Source organism: Crocodylus porosus, unplaced genomic scaffold (genome assembly GCF_001723895.1).
Source record: "Crocodylus porosus isolate Cpor-Errol unplaced genomic scaffold, CroPor_comp1, whole genome shotgun sequence".
NCBI lineage: Eukaryota > Metazoa > Chordata > Crocodylia > Crocodylidae > Crocodylus > Crocodylus porosus.
This window is the reverse complement of record NW_017728920.1, coordinates 8,089,448-8,113,873: the sequence shown is the minus strand read 5'-3', so window position 1 is coordinate 8,113,873 and position 24,426 is coordinate 8,089,448. Positions and strand designations below refer to the sequence as shown.

General features: G+C 43.8%; 2 protein-coding genes across 3 annotated transcripts in view; one reads left to right on the top strand and one right to left on the bottom strand.

Annotated features, from left to right (window-relative positions):
• Positions 1–5,659, top strand: part of SGPL1 (sphingosine-1-phosphate lyase 1) — a 35,737-nt gene extending 30,078 nt beyond the window's left edge. Inside the window, exons 11-13 of the mRNA XM_019538645.1 lie at positions 932–1,078; positions 2,505–2,625; positions 2,749–5,659. Of these exons, the coding sequence (XP_019394190.1) occupies positions 932–1,078; positions 2,505–2,625; positions 2,749–2,889 (409 nt within the window). The 3' untranslated portion in view covers positions 2,890–5,659. The remainder of the gene's footprint in view (positions 1–931; positions 1,079–2,504; positions 2,626–2,748) is intronic.
• Positions 5,660–6,899: 1,240 nt separating this feature from the next.
• Positions 6,900–19,866, bottom strand: PCBD1 (pterin-4 alpha-carbinolamine dehydratase 1). 2 transcript variants are annotated; one of them, XM_019538547.1, is made up of 4 exons: positions 19,737–19,866; positions 8,748–8,879; positions 8,246–8,326; positions 6,900–7,625 (listed from the first exon to the last, which is right to left on the bottom strand). In XM_019538547.1, exons 1-4 carry the CDS (start codon positions 19,737–19,739, stop codon positions 7,527–7,529), a joined length of 315 nt encoding a protein of 104 aa, XP_019394092.1. In that variant the 5' UTR covers positions 19,740–19,866; the 3' UTR covers positions 6,900–7,526. The 2 variants fall into 2 exon arrangements, with proteins under 2 accessions (XP_019394092.1, XP_019394093.1); XM_019538548.1 differs by lacking the exon at positions 19,737–19,866 and adding an exon at positions 15,776–15,989.
• Positions 19,867–24,426: the final 4,560 nt, after the last annotated feature.

Sequence of the window (24,426 nt, the reverse complement as noted above, 5' to 3'; positions counted from 1 at the left end):
TAAATAGGTAGTTGCTAGTGCTTGAGTGTGGTTAAGTATTTCTGTTCTCAAGGGGTTTGTTCCAATGATATCTGACAAACTACTAACTAACTATGAGTGGTAAGGAGACACAATAAGGCTGCCTGTAGACTTACTGTGTAGTAAGATAACATGGTACCTGTGTACTCTGTTCATTCATTCACCCACTTATTTTAAATGGAGGATTTAAATATTCTGGAATTCAGTGACTTGCAACTCTTTATCTTTTTCAGTAAGATTTCCCTTTCACATGTAGAGTGACCAAATGTTTTTTTCAGACTTTAGCTCAAAGTTTGCCTAATAAATTGAATCCCCACTCTCCCTTTGAGTAGAAAACTTGAGGGTGAAATGTATTCCTTTTCTTCCATAAATGTTTCACATACATGGGTGAAGCTTCCTCAAAGCAAAGAAGGGAGATTATTAGGCCAGATGCCTTCCCAAACCCAGAAGGATTAGCAGGAGTTCAGTGAATTAAGACTTATCCTGTGATTTTTATTTTATTTTATTTTTTTTCCTGTTGAACCAGGTTCTCTGGGTGCTAGGTTTTCACTCTAATTTTCCTACTGGAGAAACCTAAAGACTGGTTTTCTATCTGAAACTTGTGGGAGATGGAATAGAATCAAGACTATTCAAACAACTCTTAGTTAGATCTGTTGACTTCAGTTTGATAATGTGGGCGATTCATCTTGCCTTTGTGAGAATTGATTAAGTTTAAAGCTTCTAATACGCTGGTTCCAGATTTGAGTTCTTGGTCCCTCTGTTATAGCTGCTTGAAGGGAAATATTTTGCTGCCTTGGGTAGATCTGTACAGTGCTTTCCATTTTGGCCTGAGGAAGCCCGCAAAATAGTTATCTTCCTGGTATCCATATCAAGAGAAAATAAAAATAAATAACTTTTTTTTAACTCTTTCAAGATTGCGGAAAATTGATGGTATCTTAATCTTTGGCAATCCTGAGGTATCTGTCATCTCTGTTGGTTCAGATACTTTTGACATCTATCGGTTGTCAAATTTGTTAGCCACTAAAGGATGGAACTTAAATGTGTTGCAGTTCCCTCGAAGGTAAGTTGGCTACTGAAATGGAAGCTATAATTTTAGACAAACTGTGTAACCTGGCTGTGTAAAATTATGGGTGTGTGTTTTGTATGTGTGAGGAACTGCTGATTTGCCATTTGACAACTTATGTTTAGGCTTCCTTTCCATGGGGATAGTGCTTTGAGATTCTTTTAGGAGTGCTGTGGAGTGCCACACAATGTTGCACTGTTAAGGGTGTCAGCTTGATTCCCAAGATAAGCCCAGACATTTCAAATTGGTTTTGACACTGTGGATTCCTTTTGCCTTGCTGTGGGCTTTCTGAGCTTTTTGCAACAGAATAATTGTTCTAGTATTTTTCTGTAGTCAGAGGAGTGAAAAGTAAGAGCTGGCATTTTCTCAAAGGGTGTCTCAAGCGTATCAGGGGGTGTCTTGGATTTTAGGCTGACAACTACTAGGATAGGAGGTTCATCTTTATCCCTGTGTTAACTAACATAGTAACTAATGCAAAATAAAATTTTAATGAAGATGGGGCAGTTGTAAATTTATGTAAGTTTTAGGTAGAAGTGAACCTGAAGCTTTCTCCCATACTCTTCCTTGATCTGCTAACACTTTTGAGGAGTACAAATTGCTTTGTCTTCGCTTGGATTTTCCATCCTGTTAATTGCCATGTGCTCACCAGCACAAGGTAATAGTAAGGGTTTTTTCCAGTGCAGATGCACACTACTTGGAATTTTAAAAGGGTTTGTGCTGATCACATCTAATAAAATAGCAATGTAAATGATTATTTCCCAAGGTACAAAACATGTCCCCTTTGGGTGTGTGAATGGCTGTTTAAAGAAGGCAGGAAGGAGGCAGACCTCCTTAACTGTTGTGATGAAAACCTTCAAAACATGAAGAAAGCAAGGAGTGTGTAGAGAGCCTAAAATAATAATTCAGAGGTGTGCACTGTCTCATTCATTTTAATGGATATTAACTCACATATTAATGATAGCAAAGTTGGCATTTAAATATTTCATTGAAAGTGGAGGAAATATTTTTATAAAGATCCATACAGGTATTTCCTGAGTTAGGTATGTTTGGTTTTGGGACCATGCATATAGAAGATAAATTGGATGGTTTGTGGGGGCAGGTATTAAAATTCACAAGACTTTTTTACAATACTGTGGAGGGAGGTTTGATTTTTATTTCTGTGAGGAGGAACTCAGCTTTCAAAAATCTGAAAATAGCGTGGTATATAATGTGTGTTCTATAGGAAGATTATTTGAAGGGGTAGCAGTGAGAAACTGCCTAGTGCCCTGGGCCATGTCAGCCTAGTTTTTCCCAGGCTGGGCTCCTCGTTTAAGAGGAATGACATGATTGGAAACCTCTTGGTAACTCTAAAAATGTACTGTGTAGAGATTTCCATATTTCCCATGGTTAAGTGACTAATCTTTACTTTCTGTTTCATCTGCAGCATTCACCTTTGCATTACATTATTGCACACAAAAGATGGGGTTGCAGAACTGTTTTTGGAAGATGTCAAAGAATGCATCTTTGAGATCATGAAGGACCCTGGAGCCAAGACCACTGGCATGGTAAATCACTGCTGCACAACAAGGATAAACTTGGAATGAAAGTTTTAAATCTTAAAACTGATACTTTCCTCTTAGGGTAGTGAGTGCTTCTGTTTTAATCACTTTCTTTTTTTTTTAACACAGGGTGCAATCTACGGAATGGCGCAGTCCATCCCAGACAGAAGCTTGGTAGCAGAGATGTCCCATGCATACTTGGACTCCCTCTACAACACAGACATCCCTTCTAGTGAAAAACACATGAATGGTTCTCCTGGACACCATTGAATATGTAGCATTTGGTGCCTTACCAGCCAGTACTGGGGTGATAGTTTGAAGAATTTCTGGAGAAAGGGAATTGCATTAGGCTACGATCTTTCTTTGTTCCTGCAAGTACAGGTCATGTGGCAGCTTGTTCTATACAATTTTTTTCCCTTCTCTTCTCTCTCTCTCTCTCTCTCTCTTCATCTATTCCCTCCACACTCAAACTTCTTTTGAGCTGCTTTCACTTTTCTATCTGTTCAGTTTTAGTTCTATTCCATCACCTTAGTTAACTGCCAAGGCTAGTCCTAAATGACTTGAATGGAATGGTAGTGTTTGTGGCAGTCAGAAGTCCATTCCGCAACCCCAAATTTCTCAGGTATGCTAAGCCTCAGTTCATTCCTTATCATTTCTTCCCCTTGGTTGGGGAGAGGGTGGGGGGACAGGGAATTCTCTAGACCTTACAGTTAGTGAACCTCCAATTAGGGTTCAGATTTTTAGTGTAAAATTAAAACTTTGGGATGCTCAAGACCGCTTCTCCCCAAGTTGGAGGTAGAAAGTGAATGGAGCATAGGTTTTCAATAATTTCTCCAACTCTGATGTAAGCTATGGTAGGAAACTGCATTTAACAAATTTTAGGGACTTACATTTAGCTAACTGCACTGTGATTCCTTTCCTTTGTTTGTTTATCCTTTCAGTCTTTTAAGTTCTCGTATGGAGATACGAGTTAGGCATATTTTCTGTTGTAATTTCTTTTAATGACTTCCTTTTATGGGGAGTGGGAGGGTGGAGCAATGGATGACAAACCCCTTCCAGAATCTTGTATCCATTGGAATTGTAATGGGAAATTCTATTTTAAACCTAATGGATGAAAGGGAAATAAGTCCCACAGTACTCTTGAAGAACCACTGTCTGCTTAACAAGCTTTTCTAGAACATCTTTGTCCATCCATAAAGCTGTTGTATTTTGCACAAGTCTAGAGGAAGAGAGCAAAATGGTTATTTTATTGTGCTTAAACAGAAGGATTTGCACTATCCTAAAATGCTGAAGTCAAGCAGTTGAGCCACACTCTGTGGAATGGTTGGGCATTGATGTGCAATCGTGACACCAAAGTTAACTTTTTTTACATCATCTTTTGGCATGAAATGGTGACTTTTGTAAAAGAAGTAGTAGTCTCTACCTGCTCTTTGCACTGACTTTTTTTTTTTTTTTAAGGCATATTTTCAAAGGGCATTCACCAGTATGCCTTGACACTGCCCTGGGTTTTTCTGGGACTCCAGGAAGAGTGTGATGGATCAGCTACTGACTGTGATGTTTTGCCACAGTTGGCTTGTTATGGTACTATATTGAAAATAATCTCAGTGGCAAATTGGCCTCAGGTACAGTTTATCCACCTTCACTACAAGATAGTTATATTGAGCCAAGTCTTCTTAGTGTTACAAAGGTGCTGGCATAATGCTGATAGGGAACTATTATGGTAGGGTCTAATAAATACTGGATATCAAAGTCTTGCATTGCATGGATAGTCTCTTTTGAGAATTGGCCTCACCTGCACTGTGTTTTTTCCATCTCAGTATGTCCTGTATAGAAACTGCATAGAATAACCTTATCAAATCACTGCTGCCCCTAAAGCATACTAGAAGAAGCACTGATGATGCTAATGAGTCATGGGGTTAGTCATACAGAGCCATATATTGAGGGATGGAGTGCATTTCCATTTTGTTGTATCACTAGACACTTCAAGAGATGGTCTTGCTGTGCTACTCATTGTGGAAAATCTGCTGCACATCTTAAAGGGGTAGCTCTCTGGGTAGTACAAGATTTACTAGCAACCAAGCTGATGCTGAGTTAAGCCTCATTGGCTTAATATGTCTGAAGTACACACTTGCCCAATAACTATCCAGCTTGTAAGAGTGAATTACCACACATTGCAAAAGCAAATTTAGTTTTGGGCCCAATGTCTGTGGGGATAGATAATCTCATTTATAAATATGTCCATTATTTTCTACTCAAAAGATGCTATGTCTTGGCCAGCTCATGGTTTTTAGGTTGTATGTGTCTGTTTTCTCTAAATTCTGTGGAAATTTTTTTTTGTCAAATTGCCTATTTACGCTTTGTCAACTTCGGTAGTCACAGTGCGGACTTCTTGATCCTGTTACTGTTGTGCCATTTGAGCATCACTGTATCACTATCAGAATTCATTGTACCTTGGATGGGGGTAGGAGGTGGTCTTCTGTATAACTGCTTGGTTACTTTAGCTCTCCTTTTAGTCCAGACAAAAAAAAAAAAGAAAAAGGGAAATTCTATTTAAAAATGGTCCCCTAATCCTCTCCCTAAAAACAAAACAAAACAAAACAAAATCAGTTGGGTCTAACAAATCAGTGTTCCAGCTTGTGTTTTAGATGTATTTCGCAACTTGCCTATCGGTCTAAGTGACTCCATTCTGAGGTTTACCTACGGTTAATGGTTGTGACTTTTAACTATGTTTTATGTGAATTTGTTCTATCCTGTAAGAATATGACACTGTATTTTATTAGTACATAGTCTTTGTTTGCTTTTGTCTTTTAATATAGAAAACGTATCTCCTTTGTCATGCATATTTGCAGTTTTTTGGGAAGACCTGTGTCATTTAATACCTTTATGTACTTGGCTTTAAAAGCTAAAGAACAGACTCTAATAAAAAACTTGATGATACTTTTATAGGTGGAGGGATTTCCCAAAATATCAGATTCTGGCTTCCTGCAAGATACTACTGGATAGCTATCCCAATGTGGTATTAAACACTGGTAATGTTTGAGGTGTGAAGAACGGAGTTAATGGGTATACATGAGTATTCACAAGGAAGTTTAAGTGCTTGCACATGTTTGATCTTTACTTATCAAACTGAAGACTGTCCTATGTGACATATCAGGATACAGTCTCCCTCTAAGCCATGGAGGGGTGTGTGCGTGCGCACATGTGCAGAGTCCATACAATGTTAGGATATTTTGTACACTAAATGTACACAGGCTATTTGCAGTGGGCCTGTATAACAGAAGTTGATCTAATAGTGATTCTATATTTGCTTTAGCTCACTACTACCTAAAAATGCTATAGTGCATTTGTTTTAAATACTAATATAGTGCATTTGGGTATGCTGGCATACTTTATCTGCCTTTTACTGATGTGAAGCTGGTCCTAAACAGCATAAAATCTAGATCATGGCTCCTGAAGTGTGATTTATTGTTAAATAATGTGACTTGCAGCTATTGCAACAGCTCTTCCTTTCACTGTCCTGATAAGGGCATTATCTTTGGCATATTTTCTCTTGAACTGTTTAAAGGTGGAGAAAGCAAGTTATACTGAAGAGATGTGGATTTATTCAGGTATGTGCTGGAGCCAGTAGAATAGAAAAATTTACAGTCAAGTTAGCCACTCGAAGAGCAATTCCTAGGATTTTGGTAAAGACAGTTAATGAATTTCCCCAGCCGAAGTAAAATTTGGTCTATTAAAAGTAGCAGTTTGAATACAGAATAACTTACCAAGTTATAGCAGTAAGTGATGTCCCTCCAACAGTGTCAAGATACATTTTAATAGTAATACTCTTTTCATCTCATTTTTGCCTGAAAACAGAATACCCTTGTATTCCAAAATGTGTGGGGGTTTTTTACCTTGAATACTGTCTTTTCTGCCAGTCTCTGAGCCAAGGATACCTTTCCCTGTTTACAACAAGTTGATGGCTAATCTAAGTAGCTTTATAAGTTCAATTTTGTGAAAGTCCCCTCATGTGAGGAGTCCTTAATTCCCTTCTGGATCCTGTTTGGTTGCAGTGCCATTTTACTTGGAGGTGCAGATCTGTAGATGCATGTGCAGCTTCCCAGAAGCGATTTGTTATGCTTTGCCACAATGTTAAAACTTCCCTCTGCAGTGGAGGAAGAGTGGAGTAAATTAAAGCATTGTGATAGCAAGAGCAATTAAGTGAAAAGGCCAAGGAAGTTGCTTAGTAATTTGTTTGGTGAAAACTGTGTAATGAATATTCCATTCAATTGGTGAACAAGTTGGTTATAAACACTTTTATTGTAAATGCTTAGAAATGTTGTAGCATGCTTTTTTGGTTCTTACCTTTTATTGAATAGCCATTTGCAATGCAGGTGACTCCCACATGCCTTATATAATACTGCTTGAACAAGGATTACATGCAACCAAACTGTACATTGCATATACAGTACACAAGAGAGACAAGGTCACATATGTTACAATAGCTAGTAAAATATAGTTATTAGGTAAGAAGCAAGAACAACTGCTTTGGAAAGAAATACTTATAACTGTTTGCAGTTGTGTGGCGCTATTCCTTCTGGTAGAGGTTATACATACAGAAAATGCGAAAGATCAAGCAATTTGCATACTGGTAGACCAAACAGGAATCGAGACTGCTAATTTCTAGACAAAGTGGATGCAAACCATTAAACAAAACTTACATCTTTGTGAGTAAGAAGTAGGCTAGGGCTGCTCAGTCCATTGGAAATCTTGAGCTGTGGTAGAGAACCTTGTTTTGTCTTTATCGGTAATTGCTTTTTTGTTGTTTTTTTTCTATCAGTAATTGCTTGGCAAATGTATCCAACTGCTCTTGATGATTGAAAAGTGAGGCAGCAGTGGCTGTGAAATCAATTCTTACTTTGCCTTGTTTAAGACAGAGAAGCTGCAACCTGCTCTATGAAAGTGGCCAAGTTGATATCCCGCTCAGATAAACCTGCACATTCATGTGTACTCAAGGTGATGTGTACCTAAAACAAACAAAAACCCATGCTGCAATTGGTGTTGGAAACAATGGTAGTCTAAACTTATCCCAGTGTTGTAATAGTTACCTATCTGAAACAGGCTCCACTATTATTTTTCTTGTAGTGCTACAAATAAAATCTCTAATAGTTGGAAGGGAAAGCAGAAATACCAGAAAGGAATGAAAACATTATTGCACTCCAATGAAAAAAGGGATTGGACAGACTCTTAGAGGAAAAGCAGCATCAGTAGCTGTTGAGCATGGGAATTGGGGATACAGCCTCTGAATGAGAACTTCCTATACCTTAAATGCTAGAGGCTGCAAGTGAGAAAGGAACAGTGGGGTGGGGGTGGGAGCCCTGCTCATACCCAGTTCACTCTCCTTGTCAGCATCCACCCTCTGTCGCTGTGTGGCACAATATACTGGGCATGAGACCTGTACGGTCTGACCCAGTAAATGGCAATTCTTATGTTCTTACCTCTACCCAACTTCCAAGTCTCACTTCATATAAACAGCTTCTTAATCTTGATAGTAGAAATAGCTAAGTCTTATATGTTTTATCCTTTGTTTAAACTTGCAACACCCTCCATGTTTAAGATCTAATAAAACCCATTCCTTTCCTTTTACCTTGTTGTAAACGTTGAACCATTCAGGGTGGTGGTCCAGTTTTTCTGCCTGTAAGGCTACTCTGGTCATGAAGCCAAAGGCCTGCCCGGATAAAATGAAAGGGAAGTTAGTTTTGTGCTGTGTCTTTTTTTTTTTTCCTTTTCTTTAAAGTTTGTTTATCCTATATAGAAATAACTTTTAAGGAAGCCATACAGGCATGAATTGCCAAAAAGCTGCTTTTGCTCTGGACTTCCATAGGATCTACCCATTTGTGAATGGGAATAATGAATGAAAAACATTGTCTGGTTCAGTGGTTTGCATCTTCCTTCCATGACCTGCTGTAAGCACTCCCTTCCTGTCCCTCACCCCCAAAAAGTGAGGTCCTATGATCTGCAGTACAGGAGACCATTCTAGCCTACATGTGTTAATTGAATAAAAAATGCTTCAGTCAATTTCTTTATTACACTTCCTGCCCTAAACCACCAGGCCACTTGATGTAGCAACCCAGGTGTTAGTTCTGTACCCGATTGAAGTCCTTGAAATGGAATTCCTTGAAGATGGCATCTCTCCCATCCACCTCATTCCAGCCTACAGCTCTCAGGTTTGGTAGCAGCTGCTCCCTTTCCTCAGCACTCAGTCTATGGGCTTTTCCTGCCTAGGAGAGAAATGCAAAATGGAAGAATGGTTTAAGATGACAAGGGCTAACATTTGCGGAAGCAGAGGTAAGGCCTCCTTTTCAGGGGAGGTACAAAGTAGACGCTCAAATCCAGGAATGCCAAAATAAATCAAGTAATATGTGCAATGAGGCTTTCACTGCTCTTGTCCTGACCCGCAATATTGGGTCAGTAGCCAAAGCTGGCTGGGACACTTTACAATTGCTAGAGGTTATTGCATGATTTGCAATGTTCCTGTTGTTCTGCATTGGGTCTGTCTTCACTATACTCTACAAACTGGTCTAAAATGAGTGGTAGGGGTTCCTGAAGTTTTTAGCTTATTTCTAGTTTTAGGTTTAGGCTTAATTTTGCTAGTGGAGAGATTATATGTTCCTACCAGCCTTCTATGCCCTGCCATTTTAAAGAGTCCACAGCGTGTAAAGGCACAGGGAGGGAGAGTTGTGTAACTAATTCAAAGTACTTGGACAGAAGAAGCAGCCTGAAAGAACACATCTGGATGGTAACTTCTGCATGTAATTTTCATTTCAGAGTTAATAGACTCAATCCACTAGGACTTCCCTATAATTAATCATGACTTCCTTTGAAAGCTGCCCTCCTCACCAAAATGCAACACTTTTACCCTGGTGGTGTAAGGGAAGACTTAATTAATGAGTCAGATGTTATATGACTAGAACAACTTTCATATTAGCAGATTCATTGTTTCATTAGCTTTTGATAATGGCTTCCTTCCTCAACTGTCACACAATTTCTTTGGCTGCTGAGAGGATTGTTCTCCGATTGGTCAGGTTAAAATGAGAAAAACTTGATATAATTTCCCTACATTACAATAGAACAGTGGTTGTCAACTGGGGGTATGCATACCCCTAGGGGTACTTTAAAAAGTGGGTAGGGGGTATGCAGAATGAGCTGCTTGAGGGGGAAGCACTGCTGACTGGCTGCTCTGCTGGCAGCTCCACCTGCCCCCAGCTTGCATCTGTTCGCATGCCCTGGGCAGCATCTGCATCCTCTGTCAGGCATTTCCCCCTCACTGATGGCTAAAGGTGCCCAGCAGGGTGGGAAGGGGCCAGGGAAACCTGGGAAGCATGGGGAAGCAGTAGCCTGGGCCCCTACGAGGGTAGGGCTTGAGACTGCTGGGGGCACCTCCCCTCCCTCATGGCAGAGCACCCCCTGGGACCTCTGAGCCAGATGGGTGGGGTGGGGTGGTGGGGGCAGGGAGAGCCTGAGAGCCTCTGTTCGCAAGGGCTCCTGGTAGTGGCTGCAGGGTGCAGTGCCCACAGGGCTCATGCCAGCCTCCAGAGCTGCTGCAGTGTTGCGGGTACAGCACCGCCATTAGCATGCAGCGCCCATCCGAGGCAGCTGCTCTGCCTTTGCCCAGTGAATACAGGTGCTGGAGAAAGGTGCCTGTGTGCAGACACAGATCGGCACAGGGTTTTGTGCAAGGTGCGTGAGCAACCCCATTGTCTGGGCTCCCTGCTTTGCACCCTGCCTGCATGGGGCTGCTTCCAGCTCGCTGCTCCTTTGGGACTGGTGTCTGGTAGGGTAGTATGGTGCTGCGAGGACCGACCCCCTCTTGCACTTTCCAGCTTACCTGGGCCTGTAGGGGTTAAGGAGGCACCACGGGGCTGGCTGCAATGTGGCTTCCTCCTGCTAAGGGCATGGTCACAGCTTGCAGGTGAGGGGCTGACTCCTGCCCCTCTCTAGCACCCAGCCCTGCACCAGCCAGTTGGTCATCCCTGTGCCTGGGGGTCCATATTTGGAGGCTGGGGGGTGCATATTTTGGAGGCTAACTTGCTTCAGGACCTAAGAAGCAGAAGACTAATCCCTTTTATTCATGCCTGTGACTGCACCACTCTGCTCTGTCCTGCTCGGGGCTTCTCCCCTCCTGGGAGGCCTGTTTGCTGTACTTGGGATGTGCAAACACACCCTGTGCAGCAGGTGCAAGTGGGGATGCAGGGTTGAGTGGGCTTCGTGCCAACATTTAAAAATATAAATAAAAATTTTTTAAAATTGAGGGAACCGATAGGAAAAAAAAAAAAAAATTTCTGGTTTTTCTTCTGCCATTAAGCGCATGCCAAGAGCCGAGGCTAAGAGCAGGCTGCCTGCAGCAGTGCCCTGTTGTTGCCTGCCTGGAGGCTGCCCCCTGCTGAATGCCCCCTCATGGAGAAGCAGGTGTCTGAGCCCTGGGCCCAATCCTGACCCATCTTCCCCCACACAGGGCCACAGGCCCTTGGGCAGCGGGGACTGCAGGGCAAGGCCTGGGTTAATAAGAGGTTTACACAAGAAAGGTGGGAGAGAGGGGAGGCTGCATCTCTTGCACCACAGGATGCAGCTGTACAGGGACTCATGGATACATGGGTAATCATGTGGCTACGCCAGAGAAGAAAGGTGATATTTTTAACAGTTTCTTTGTCTCTGTTTTCTTGAACAGGGACTGGGACATCCCACCTACCAGAAGTAGGAACAATCTTGGGGATAGCTCTGTCAGGCTTTCGGTCAGCACAGATGTAGTTAGGGATCTTTTGGAAGGGCTACACATTTTTAAATCTGCAGGTCCAGATGCCCTCCACCCAAGGGTGTTGAGGGAACTGGCAGGGGTCATTGCGGAGCCCTTGGCCCGAAATTATGAGCACTGGTGGTCATCTGGCTAGGTGCTGGGGGATTGGAAACTGGCTAATGTGGTCCCAATTTTCAAGAAAGGGAGGAAGGAGCACCCAAGTAACTATAGGCCCGTAAGCCTCACCTTGGTGCTCAGGAAGATCTTGGAGAGAATCATCAAGGAGCACATCTGTGGGGGCCAGCAGGGGAGATCATGCTCAGGGGCAATCAGCATAGGTTCATCAAAGGCAGGTTCTGCCGGACCAACCTGATTGCCTTTTATGATCAAGTAACTAAATTCTTGGATGATGGTGTGGTCGTGGATGTAGTCTTTCTAGATTTTATGGCCTTTCCCACCGTCTCTCACCCCATCCTTGTTAATAAATTAAGCGACTGTGGCATTGATGCCTGCACAGTTGGATGGGTAAAAAAATTAGCTGATGGGGCGCACCCAGAGTGTAGTGGTGGAAGGGCTGTACTCAAACTAGTGAGATGTTAGCAGTGGGGTACCCCATGGTCCTCGGGCCTGCACTGTTTAACATATTCATCAGCGACTTGGACGAGGGCATGGAAAGCACACTGTCCAAGTTTGCTGATGACACTTAAGATGTAGGGTGAGGTGGGCACACTTGAAGGGAGAGAGAGGCTGCAACTAGATTTAGATGGAGTATATAAGTGGACAGATGAGAATAGGACGGGGTTCATTGTAGACAAATGCAGGGTGCTGCACCTTGGGAGAAGGAATCCACAGCATACATACAGGCTGGGGAGTTCCCCTCTTGAAAGTACAGAGGCAAAATGGATCTTGGAGTCATGGACTCCAAGATGAACGTGAGCCGCCAATGCCAGACCACAGCCAGCAAGGCCAGCCATACCTTGTCGTGCATCCAAAGATGCATCTCAAGCTGGTCCAGAGGGGTGATACTCCCCATCTATGCAACTTTGGTTAGGCCACAATTTAAGTACTGCATCCAGTACTGGGCACCGCACTTCTAAAAGGATGTGGCCAGCCTAGAGAGAGTTCAGAGGAGGGCCACCTGCTTGGTGAGAGGGCAGCAGGACAGGCCCTGTGAGGAGAGACTGAGGGACCTGAACCTGTTCAGCCTTGGCAAGAGGAGGCTGAGGGGGGCCTGGTGGCTGCCTACGAACTCATCAGGAGATCAACAGCAAATAGGTAGAGCCCTTTTCTCCCTAGCACCACGTGGGGTGATGAGGAACAATGGTAATAAGCTGATGGAGAATAGGTTTAGGTTAGCGATCAGAAGGCAACATTTTACAGTTACGGTGGCCAAAATCTGGAACCAACTTCCCAGGGAAGTTGTCCTTGCCCCTCCCTTGGGCAAATTCAAGAGGAGGTTGGATGATCACCTGTCTGGGGTCTTGTGAACCCAGCACTCATTCCTGACTGTGGCAGGGGTCAGGCTAGATGATCTGTTCAGGTCCTTCCTGACCCTAGCTACTATGATACTATGGGTGGTGGGGGAAGGGAGGGATGTGGCCACCTGCACTTGAGGCCCTTGCGCACCTTCCTACCTTGCCCCTCTGTTAAATTTAATTTAAAATTAAATGCACTATATTAATAATGCATTTAATGTTAATTAGTGTAGCCTGTCTCGTATCACATAATTGGTAATATTAAAAACAAGAGAAAAATATAAAGGGGTACACTAGCTGAAATTGAGACAGAAGGGGTACACTTGTTAAAAAGGTTGAAAACCCCTGGAATAGAAGTTTTAGAATGTCTTTCCCAATAAGAGGGTGTCTGTGGCTCATTGATTGAGAACCAGTGGCTCAGATAATTGAAAATGACAAGGGGAATGGTCCTTTTGCACTCTTGATTGCTGTCTAACTCTGCTAATACTAGTTAGTTAGAAAGAGGCTGCCATTCTTTTGGGTTTGGCTTTTACAAGACACCAACTCTGTGTGCTTTAATTCAGGAGAGATTAAACTAGGAACTTATTTCTTAGCAGTTTTTAGTTCATCATTTAGTTCTGAGCAATGATAGAATAATAGAAGAATTATTCAACATGGCATCTTTTCTGGGTTTACTTAACAGGGCAGGAGAAATTGGGTGGCTGAAGTTGGAATTCACATTTGCAAGTTGAGGTTTATGCCTATATTCCAGCACCCCAACTCCATATCAGATGATATCTACTTTACAGACTGGTCTTAATCTTTAGTTTCACAATGGCTAAGAGCAAGGGTCAGCAGCATATGGCTTGCTGAACCACTGGATCCAGTCCATGGAGCTGAAGGGTTTTGTTTCTGGTCTGGAGCCAGGCAGCAAGGAACTATGCTAGGTCCAAGCTTCTGGAAACTGTGCTTGTGCCACCAGCTCTTCCCTTGGCCTCCACCCCTCTCTCACCCTATACCCTGTGCCCTGGTTGTGACAGGCACAGTTTTCAGCTGGTAGGGAACTGTGCTGCAGGAGGGAGTAGGGAGGGGGGCTGACCCCAGAACAGGTCCCTACCAGCTGGAAGCTGGGGAGCGGAGCTGGAGGATGTGGCAGCAATGTGGATGCAGTTCCCACTTGCTTGTTTCCTGCATGGGATCAAAGTCTCTCATTACTGACATGCTAATGAAGCGTGCTGGTCAAGCTGGGTTGGTCTGGCCCATGGCTTGCTAAAGGTTGCTGGCTGCCAGGTAAGCGTAATGTATTTTTGGAATTGCTTCTATCTGTGTGCAGTAGACCTGCCAAAGCAGAATCTTAAATAACAGTTGTGGAAACTAGCATGAAAGATTCTTCTTTAAAGTCCCATACATTATTTAAAAGGTTTTGTGTGATTCAAGCATGTTTGTGCAGACTGAACTCTGTTGTGGATTCTTATTCTTTGGTCAGAACGTAGTTTGAATTTTCTGACCAAAGAAATAAAACCATACTTACCTCTTATAGATTTAGTGTGAGGGTACAGTTGAAAAGAATGGCCAGGGAACAGATGTTATTTTCTAGTGTATTTTGGGTATTGTTGGAAACAAGTACAAAAGGGTAACCTGTTCAATTTAGGCACACTATTTAGGCATATTGGGCATCTATACATGTGTTCTGGGAGGCAGGGTGCTTCAAATAGAGTAGATCTGAGGGTGCCTATACACGTGCAGCAAGGCTGCTCCAATGCATTTAAGCTTTAGTTAAAGGTGTCCCTGCCACAGTTTTTCAGCATGGTAATTGCTATGCTCCAGCAGACTCATTAATCAAGTCATAAGCCTGTAATTGCAGTGCGTTGGAGCAGCTCTGCTGCACGTGTATAGGTGCTCACTATCTTCAGCTGCTGATAACTGTATGTGCGAAGCTCTTATTCCTATTACTCAGATGTGATCCATGTCTGCTGTGTGCATGAACAACTGCATAACACTTACCTAAATTTGATGTCACTAGTCTGGTGATTCTCAACAAGGTTGCTGTGGCACCCTGGGCTGCCTTGAGAGCTTTTCAAGGGTGCCTTGGGGGCCACCACATTATGTTAGGCCTGTTAGGCGTTCAAATGCGATTCCAGGATTAACCCAGAGATTTCAAATAATCCTGTCTTCCTGAGTACTTTAAACCAGAAGAATTGTTCTGTTGTTTCTCTGTAGTTAAAACATGAATGAAAACTAAGAGCTGGAATTTCCTGAGGGGTGCCTTGAGGCTAAAAAGTTTGAGGACCACTGTCTTGGTCTATTTTTTTTTCTGTAATCATAACAATGAAAATGCAGGATGAAGAACAGATCACAGGGGATGCTGACAGATTTTATGTATTTCCATAATATCAAACTTCTGCCTCTTAAATATTACTCAATGTATTTATTGATTCAATGGCTTTGCTCCTCTAGTTTTTGGGGAAAGCATCTGTAAAATGGAACCAGCTTTCTGACGGATGTAATTAGTAGCACTGTCCTCTGCCTTCCTTACAGAAGTGCTACTTTGAGAAATGCCCCTTGTTCTCGGGGTTAATTTCTATCCCATCCCTCATCTTTCGGCTGCTTTGTACGGTGCTCTCCAGCTTTTATTTTATTAAAGGGAAGGTATAGGGTAAACACTGCTTGGCACAATAAAACCTCAGCCATTGCCCTTTCAGTGTGATCACTAGATAAGCTTGTTCCAGGTATCTTAGCAACCAGGATAAAGTGGGGAGGAGACTGACTTACTGTAAGACCATCACAACTTGATGCTGTTTCTCTAGCACTGCACAGACATCAGCTAGAAGAAAAACAGCTGTTAACTTGCAGCCATGGCAGTGATGGGGACAGGGAAGGGAATCCATTTAACATTGAAGTGTCTGAACATAGCCAGTGTTGAAATAACCTTTCAGTTTCTGGTCCGGAGTTCAGTGCTCCAGGCTGCTCTGCAGGACAGCAAGTGCTAGTTCTTCAATCTGTCTTTCAACAACAGGTAGCAAAGTCAAGGCCTACTGTGGTGAGAACTATCACTTTCCCATTCCTTAATTATACAATGGCTACAGATGCCGGCAGCAGCCAGGAATAGGTTAATAGTTCAGCAAGGCTGTCATGGAACTGCATCAGGCTTCTAGGTAAGCACTTCACTGGGTAGCAACTGTGATGAAAACAAGATAAGCTAGTGATGACTAAGCAGGGAACAAGTGTACTTTCCCCTTGAAAGCTTTGTTCAACACAGCAACCATTCGAACACTCCCAACATCACCCTGAAGGCACTTGGGATATACTGCAATGAATGTGAGCTCCTTCAAGCAGAGCCCATCTGATTACGATGGGGCCCAGTTTGTGTTCCTAGAACCTCCCCCAAACCTCCCTGTACTCAGTTGCTGTATTTACTTGCTTGTAAGATGACCCTGAATATAAGATGACTCCCCAATGATTGGGTTCTATATATGGAAAATTTATAAATTTGCTATAATTTTCCAAGTATAGAATCTACGTGTTGGAGGGTTGTCTTGAATCCCCTCACCCAATGCTACTTCAGGGAAAGCAATGGCTGGGGGTAGAGAGGGGGCAGGTGGCATGTCCCTTGTAGTCTTCCTGCCCCACCCCCAGCTTTCTCCAGTCTCTCCTTTGCCTCCCCACTCCTTCCCTAACCCTTTACTGTCAGATGCTGCTTGGACTTCTGTCCCAGAGCACAGCATGTGGAAGCTCAGCCTTTGCAGCAGTGTTAGCACTACCAATTTGTCCAGGCAGGCGAAAGTTTCCATGTGCTCTATGCCTGGGGGAGACCCTAACCTAGCCTAAGCCAGAGCCAAACAGCATCTGACTGCAAGGGGGCAGGCAGCGGGTGGGCAAAAGCTGCAGAAGGGAAGTGGGGTGGGGGAGGAGGAGGTGGACCCGATTCTGGCCCTGACCCAGGCTTGGGGCCAGAGCTGCAGCAGCCACCTGCTCCCTCCTCTACTTCATATGCCAATATAAGATGAGGGGTTTTTTCCTCCCATGCTGACTGGAGTAGGGGGAACTTTGTCTTGTTTTTGAGTATATATGGTACTTCACTCTAGTCTGTCCAGGCTCAAGGGCAGTGTTCCTTCTTTGCCTGCCTTTGTTGGTGTAATTGCCTCTGCATTCTTTGCTTCTCTTTTGACTTAATCTCAGGCTCCACTGCATCATTTTTTGAATTCTAGTTTTCATAGTTTGGAATACCCCAGACAGGATTGCAGGTCAGCATATTGGAGCCGTGCAGAGAAGGGTGATGAGGATGATCAATCGGAGTCTGGAGAGGTTATCTTAGGAGAATAGTCTAAAAGACTGTGATTTTATTTAGCCTAATTTTATATAATGGAAGGTGACAGAAGGCATACACACGGAAGGAAAAAATTAGATAAATAGATATTGATACAAGAACAAATGGGTATAAATTGGCTGTAATAAAATTCGTTTGGATGTTGGGAATCTTCTTCAATAAGGTTCTGAAACCAGTTTCCCACCAGAAGTTGTGGGAGCAAGACACCCAAGTACTTTTAAAATGGGGCTTAAGTTTATGAAAGGGATTACTGTATTTACTTGAATCCAAGATGAGGTTTCCCCTTCCCCCATTCAGTATGTGGCAGTTGAAGCCCTTTGTCTTAGTTTTGAGTACAAGATGGAGTTGAGAAAGGGGCAGTTGCTCCAACTCTGAGCATGGGGTTGGAGTCCAAGCTGCAGCTGCTGCCCTTCTTGCCCTGCTGCCTGCAGCCTGTTCCCTGACCTCTGTTCCTCACTGCCATCACTTGCCTTCCTGTCCCAGCTCTGGCTGAGGCATGGAAAATGTGCCTCCAGCCCCCACCCAGCCATACAACAGTGGGGGTAGCAAGGGCAGTAGCTTTGGCCCTGGGGCCAGAACTTGAGCTGCTGTTGCTGCAACTAATGCTGCTGCTTCATTGGGCAGGGGCCAGAAGCAGCATGTGTCCTGTGCCTGGGACTAGGGCAGGGCCCCAGCTGGAGCTGCAATAGGAAGGTTAACTGGGAAAGATAAGTGGAGGCAGGCAGCAGGGGGGCCAGAAGTGGGGAGAGAGACAGGGAGGGGGCAAGTAGTTGGGGAGTGGAAGGGGGGCAGGTGCTAGGGAGGGCAGGCACTATGTGGGGGGCAGAAGCCAGGGGATGCAAGCATGGGGGGGGGGGATAAAGGCCAGGACGAGGGTAGATGGTGGGGGAAATCGGCAGCATGGGTCAGGGGTCAGTCTGCTTCACTCCCCTGCTGCTTGCCTTGCTACAGTAAGGTGGGGGAGGTATTTAAGACTGTCTTCCAGTAATTAGATTCTGTACATGAAAAATTATAACATTTAGATTTTTGGCATAGAAAATTTATAATTATTGAGAGGTCATCTTAAACTCCATGTCTTGGATTTGACTGAATATGGTCTATTATTTGACACGAGTGGTTGTGATAACAGGAGTCTAGACTGGGATGGCCATCCAGTGGTACACAAACCAGAAGATCAGGCAAGGAGCACAGGGTAGGAAGCAGAAGCCATAAGCAGATTGGGCAGAGAAAGTAGATCATAACATCACCTGGGGAGGTTGTGGGGCTAATCTGTGGCACACCTGCCACAAATTTGGCCCCCACTGGTCTAGACTCTTACTTTGAATGCCCTTCCACTTCTGTTCTTATTAACAGCACAAAGCCTGGGTGTGGCAGATAGGCAAGTGTAGGGCCCTGAATCCCTCACGAAGTGTTGAGCTTGCTGTAGAATAAGGAAATCTCATAACAGACATGTCACCTAGATCTCCCAGGCACTAGCCTCTTCTGAAGCCAAATGCTCCTTTGCACTTTCCTTTCCCCAACCCATCTGACCAAACTAGAATATCTTAGCTTTCTGTCCCCAGATTTGGTTGTACTGCGTTGTTTTCTGTCAATGTTGCAATTCTTCCCACATGCTTTTTTATTTAAAACATGTGTGTTCAATTTAATAAAACTTACATCTGCAATGTGTTTTCCACAGCACTGGCATTGTTTTGTTTTTTTCCTGTCTGCAACATAATAAGTATGTCACGCAACTGATGCAAAGGAACCAACTTGTGCACTTAGGGGAGAATAATCTTTGCATGCCACTTGCAATTAAAAAAAGAAGAAAAAAAAATCAATTAATTTAACAGTTTCCTTTTAAAGTCTGCCTCATGCTTATGAAAGTGAGAAGCTAAAGGCACTGGCTAGAGGTCGATATGCAATAACACCTCAACCTGCACCACATGTATCAAAACACCTCAGTCCTGATGAGCAGCATCTTCTGCTATTGTAGTGTTAGACTCCCATGAAAATTCCACCTATTCATCTCCCTCGTAGTCTGCATTTCCTGGGACTTCCAGTCTAGGATCCTGTACAGTGCTATTAATAAAAATTTGAGTCCAGTCTGCTGCATTCCTACTATATATAGCCATAGGAACCTCCAAGCCCTACACAGCTGAGAATGACATGCAATGGTTTCGTGTGTAAGGGTCAGTGCACCTACATACAAGATAACCACCTGCTATTATTTCCTAGCTGTATATTGATATGACTGTGGCAGTGGCTACTGTATTCTTAACAGAGTGTTGATGCTAGCTAGTCCTATCTGAAATGCAGTTTTGCAATCAGGAAAGATTGCCCCCTAAAGCCCAACTCCCCCATGTAGAAAAACATTGGTAAACACCCACTTTAGTACTGTGAACTGCTTGCCCATGGATTTCCCCATGTTATTCATTAACCAAAGAATAGAGCTCTGTTTTTTTTTCTCCCCTTCTACTAACTCTTTTTCTAGGATAGAACTGCTGACTTAAATCTCTTTGACTTTCAAATATCATAGCTAGCACATGTAAAGGGAATTATGGCCTCCCAAGCAGTGACTTACCATAGCTGTAGGTTGCGTGTGGACTCAGTAACTGGGATTCAGATTCAGCAAATTCACGCATGAGAGAGACTGAATGAGCAACAGGCAAAGAAGCAGCTTGTGTCTGAGCTCTTCTTGTAGAGGGTAAAGGAGGCGTGGCAAAATGCACTAAATCCACCCACTGCAAACAGCTTCAGCAGCTGTCCAGGCCCTAATGATTTACCAATAGCAGGATCAACATACGCAGATTGCATCTCTCTTGCAGGCTGTAATGGACAGAGCAGGGCCTGCTACCTGTATTTTGAGATGCACCCTAAACCATAGGCTTTTTTTTCTTTTTAGGCAGAAAAGCCAATTGCATGTGTGTGCATACATGTCTTTCATCTCTTTTCCCTAGGAAGAATACCTTCCAGGCTCCTTGCAAAAAAACAGACTTACATATAAAACAAAGTGTTTTGCCTACAATTTGATTAGTGTGAACCCTGCTGTTTAATCACAAATTGTCTGATAAATGGCCTGTTTCTTACTCCTCAAAATTGCACAATGAATCTTTTTTTAATATCAACACAAATTAAAACTTTGTTTCAAGAAAGGTCACTGGTGTTGGTCACCCAGCCAACAAATTTGGAAATAGGGTAAGTGTTTCCACCTTCCCAGTGCCTATAACACTATTGGTTACATGTGTCTCTAAGTCATTAACTTCCATTGTCAACAGAGACAAAAACAATTTACTTTTTGTTTTGTTCAACCAAAACTTCCATACCAATCTTAAATGCAGTTGTATCAACAGCTCCACCCATAGGATCATCTCACACTCCTTTCACTTAGAAAGTTGTTTTGCCTCAATATTGTTGAAGTAGTGCCTCAATAGCTGTGCTGAAAATAACAAAAATAAAATTGTTTTCTAAAATTCTATATTATATATTATAAAATTAAGTGCTTAACTTAATTGGAAATAGGGCTGCTGTCATTACTCTGAATGGCATGTGAGTCTACCAATACCTTATTAATGAAAATCTCTTGGTCTGAGACATTTTAGCTAAGCAAAAGCGCTATCAGTAAATTATCCTCTCTCAGGACTTTGTTTTGTACTTGCAGTGGGTTGGGCTCAGTTTTCTAATCAATATTTCTATGTCTAATTTCACTGTACCTTAACAAAAATTACTCAAAAGAAAGTTGAATGGCTTGTCTGTGAACATTAACTGCAATGTCGGAGCACATTGGCTCTTCTTGCAGCCACATCAGAGTCAACAGTGGGTACCTATTATGTTTCCCTCCTCGTTTCAGAATAGAGCTGATGTGGACACTATGATTCCTGCCAGTGGTGATGCGTAGGGGGTGTACATGCACCCCCTGAGAGCAATGGTGCACCCCCTGACTGGCCACATAGGCGATGGGTGGGGAGGGGCAGGCAGGAGCACCAATACCCTCCTGCAAGCCCCAGCCGATTGCTGCAGCTGCTTCCAGGAGTGGCTGCAGCTGCTTCTGGGAGCAGCTGCAGCAATCCACTGGCACATGCTTGGAAGTAGGATTCCCCGGGGGGGACTCCCCCCACCCCCAGGATTGCCCATGGAGGAGTCCCCACCCTGTTGATGGGACTGGTCACGGGGGGAGGGGGGGTGACTAAGGTGGCACCAGTCTCCCATGATTCCTTCTAATCTAGGAGATCTGAATTAAGATTACAACACCTGACTAAAGATTACAGGGCCAGCAAATGAGAGAACTACCTCCCTCAAAGTCCCAGTGTGTAAGTGGATTTTGCCGTAGGAAGTGAGGGGGATGCTGTTTGAAGTTCTGTCTGCATACAGATGGCTCAGGCAGCTTATCCTGAGTCTGCTTTCCCTGTGTTCTTTGCTACTGGACTTGTCACTGTCAACAGAAAATTCAGTCATGAAGACCCTCAAATAATACGAATGAAAAAAGTTGGGTATTTTTTTTTTTTAGGCTACCCCTTGGACAGTGAGTCATTTGAAGCAGGGCCTTTAATTTATCCTGTATATGTAGTGCCTCATATTTTCTTGCATACCACATACCTCTAAGTAAAACACACACTTTGTTTTTGAAACGATGAAAAAAAGATCTTTCCTTGAAGATACCAAGAAGCATGGTATTTTCACTGGGAAAACACAGACAGTCACAGTAGTGGAGGAGCAAAAACCTGTGGCTTCTCTTTTAATCCCCTAGGTGCAGGGCACAGCAGGTGGTGCTGGCTGAGCTGAACTGCATGGGTGGCCAGCAGGGTCTGCCAGGTCAGCTGAGGGTCTGATCCTAGGCATCACCTGGAACACCAGCCCCCATGGAATCAACTGAGGTCCCATCCAACTCGAAAAGAGGGGCCAGGCAATTTATCCCCTGCAGGATTAAGTTCTCAACTGACTCAGCAGGCTGCTGGCTGCCCACCCATTTCAGCTCAAGAAGAAAATAGAAGGGTCAGGCACTTCAGCTCAGCTAGTGGCACCTGCTGAGTCAGTCAGCTATGGGCCCTGATCCTGCTAGAGCTCAACTCCCTGACCCTCCCTTCTTTAGCTGTATGGGATTTCAGGAGACTGCAGGTGCCACTGGGTGCCCACCCAGCTGGATAAGGTAGGCTGGGTAGTTCAGCTCCTTCAGGAGTGGGCTCTCTGGCACCTCCATTTCTTCATTTAAAACGCAGCCTAATCTCCAGCTGCTAATTTTGGCAAAAAATGTGTTTGTTACATTTAACTAAATACAGTAGGTCCAATTTGCTTGTGCCTAAGAGACACTACCTCAACATAATTGCTATTAACAGAAGTCACATCCTTCATTATTTGTTTTCACATTTCTAATTCTGCCGGTCACTGCATTGCAATAATTCTGAATCATTGATGCTCATTCATGAAGCTGGAGTACCACTGCCAGTGTGCTAGTGACAATAGCAGAAAATATTTTTATTTCAATGAGGATGTACTTGAGATATAAAACAAAATTATTGAACATATATTTTGGAAGAGCTCCAGTTCTGTCTATACCACACACAGCTACCTGACTGGTTTAGATGTACATGTACTTGCCTTTTTTCACATGCTCATTGGGGATAGTATAGGCTTGAAATTTTAGATTAAACAGGGTTGTTAGAATTAATAATTGTGGACTGGAATTGTGTCCTGAGAATTATTTATTTATTTATTTTATTTATATTCTACCCTATCTAATAGGCTTAGTTTGTATATAGTTTCTCTAGATTTCCAGAGGAGTGATTCATAACACAGTTTGACTTATGTATCTGTGGGAGGGAGGGAAGGGGGGAAATCCTTGTCCACACTGCTTAAGGAAAACTGCTAGTTTCATAGTTTCTAGGGTCAGAAGGGACCTGAACAGATCATCAACTCCAACAGGACCAAGTGCTGGGATCATGATACCCTAGCCAGATATCTCTCCAACCTCCTCTTGAAGACCTCCAAGGTAGGGGAGAGCATCACCTCCCTTGGGAAAGTAACGCCTCCTGATATCAAGCCTGAACCTGCTCAATCAATTTGTGGCCATTATTCCTTGTTATCTCAGGTGGTGCCCGGAGGAACAGATCCTCCCCAAATTCCTGCTGGTCCCCCCTGGTGAGCTTGTAAATGGCCACCAGATCCCCTTTCAGCCTTCTCTTGTGGAGGCTGAATAGGTTCAGGCCATTTAGCCTCTCTTCGTAGGGCCTGCCCCTTGACCATGCAAGTAGCTCTCCTCTGGATGCTCTCAACTCTAGCCCCCTCCCTCTTGAATTGAGATGCCCAGAACTGGATGCAGTACTCCAGCTGCAGCCTGACCAGCACCACATAGAGGGAAAGGATCACCTCCCTGGACCAGCTTGTGATGCATCTGTAAGTGTACAACAAGGTGGGGTTAGCGTAATTGACAGCTTCCTTGGATTGGCAGCTCATGTCCATCCAGGAGTCAACAAAGACTCTAAGGTCCTTTTTTGCTACTGTGTTGACAAGAAGGGTGTTCCCCAGCCTATAGGTGTGTTGCCGGTTCCTTCTCCCTTGGTGCAGCACCCTGCACTTGTGTGTGTTGAATTCCATCCTATTCTCATTCGCCCACCTCTGCAACCTGTCTAGATCTAGTTGGATTTTGTCCCTCCCCTCCAGCATGCCCACCTCGCCCCACATCTTTGGGTCATCAGCAAATTTGGACAGTGTGCTTTCCGCACCCATATCCAAGTCACTGATAAAGATGTTGAATAGCATAGGCCTGAGGACTGAGCCCTGGGGAACCCCGCTGCCCACATCCCTCCAGGCTGAAAACAACCCACCCACCACCACTCTCTGGGTGCAACCATCGAGCCAATTTGCCACCCATCTGACTGTGCAGGCATCAATGCCACGGTCGCCTAGTTTTTTTTTATGAGAATAGGGTAAGAAACAGTATCAAATGCCTTCTTGAAGTCCAGGTAGATGACATCCACCTCAACCTCCACATCCAAGAACTTTGTGACCTGGTTGTAAAAGGAAACAAGGTTAGTCAGGCATGATCTGCCTGCAGTGAACCTGTGTTGGTTGCCCCTGAGCATTACCTCCCACGCTGGGACCCCACAGATGTATTCCTTGATAAGTTTCCCAAAGGTCTTCCCAAGGACCGAGGTGAGACTAACTGGCCTATAGTTACCCTGGTCTTCCTTTCTCCCCGTCTTGTAAATGGGGACACATTGGCCTTTTTCTAGTCCTCTGGGACCTGACCTGAGCACTAAGAGCGCTCAAACAGCTGT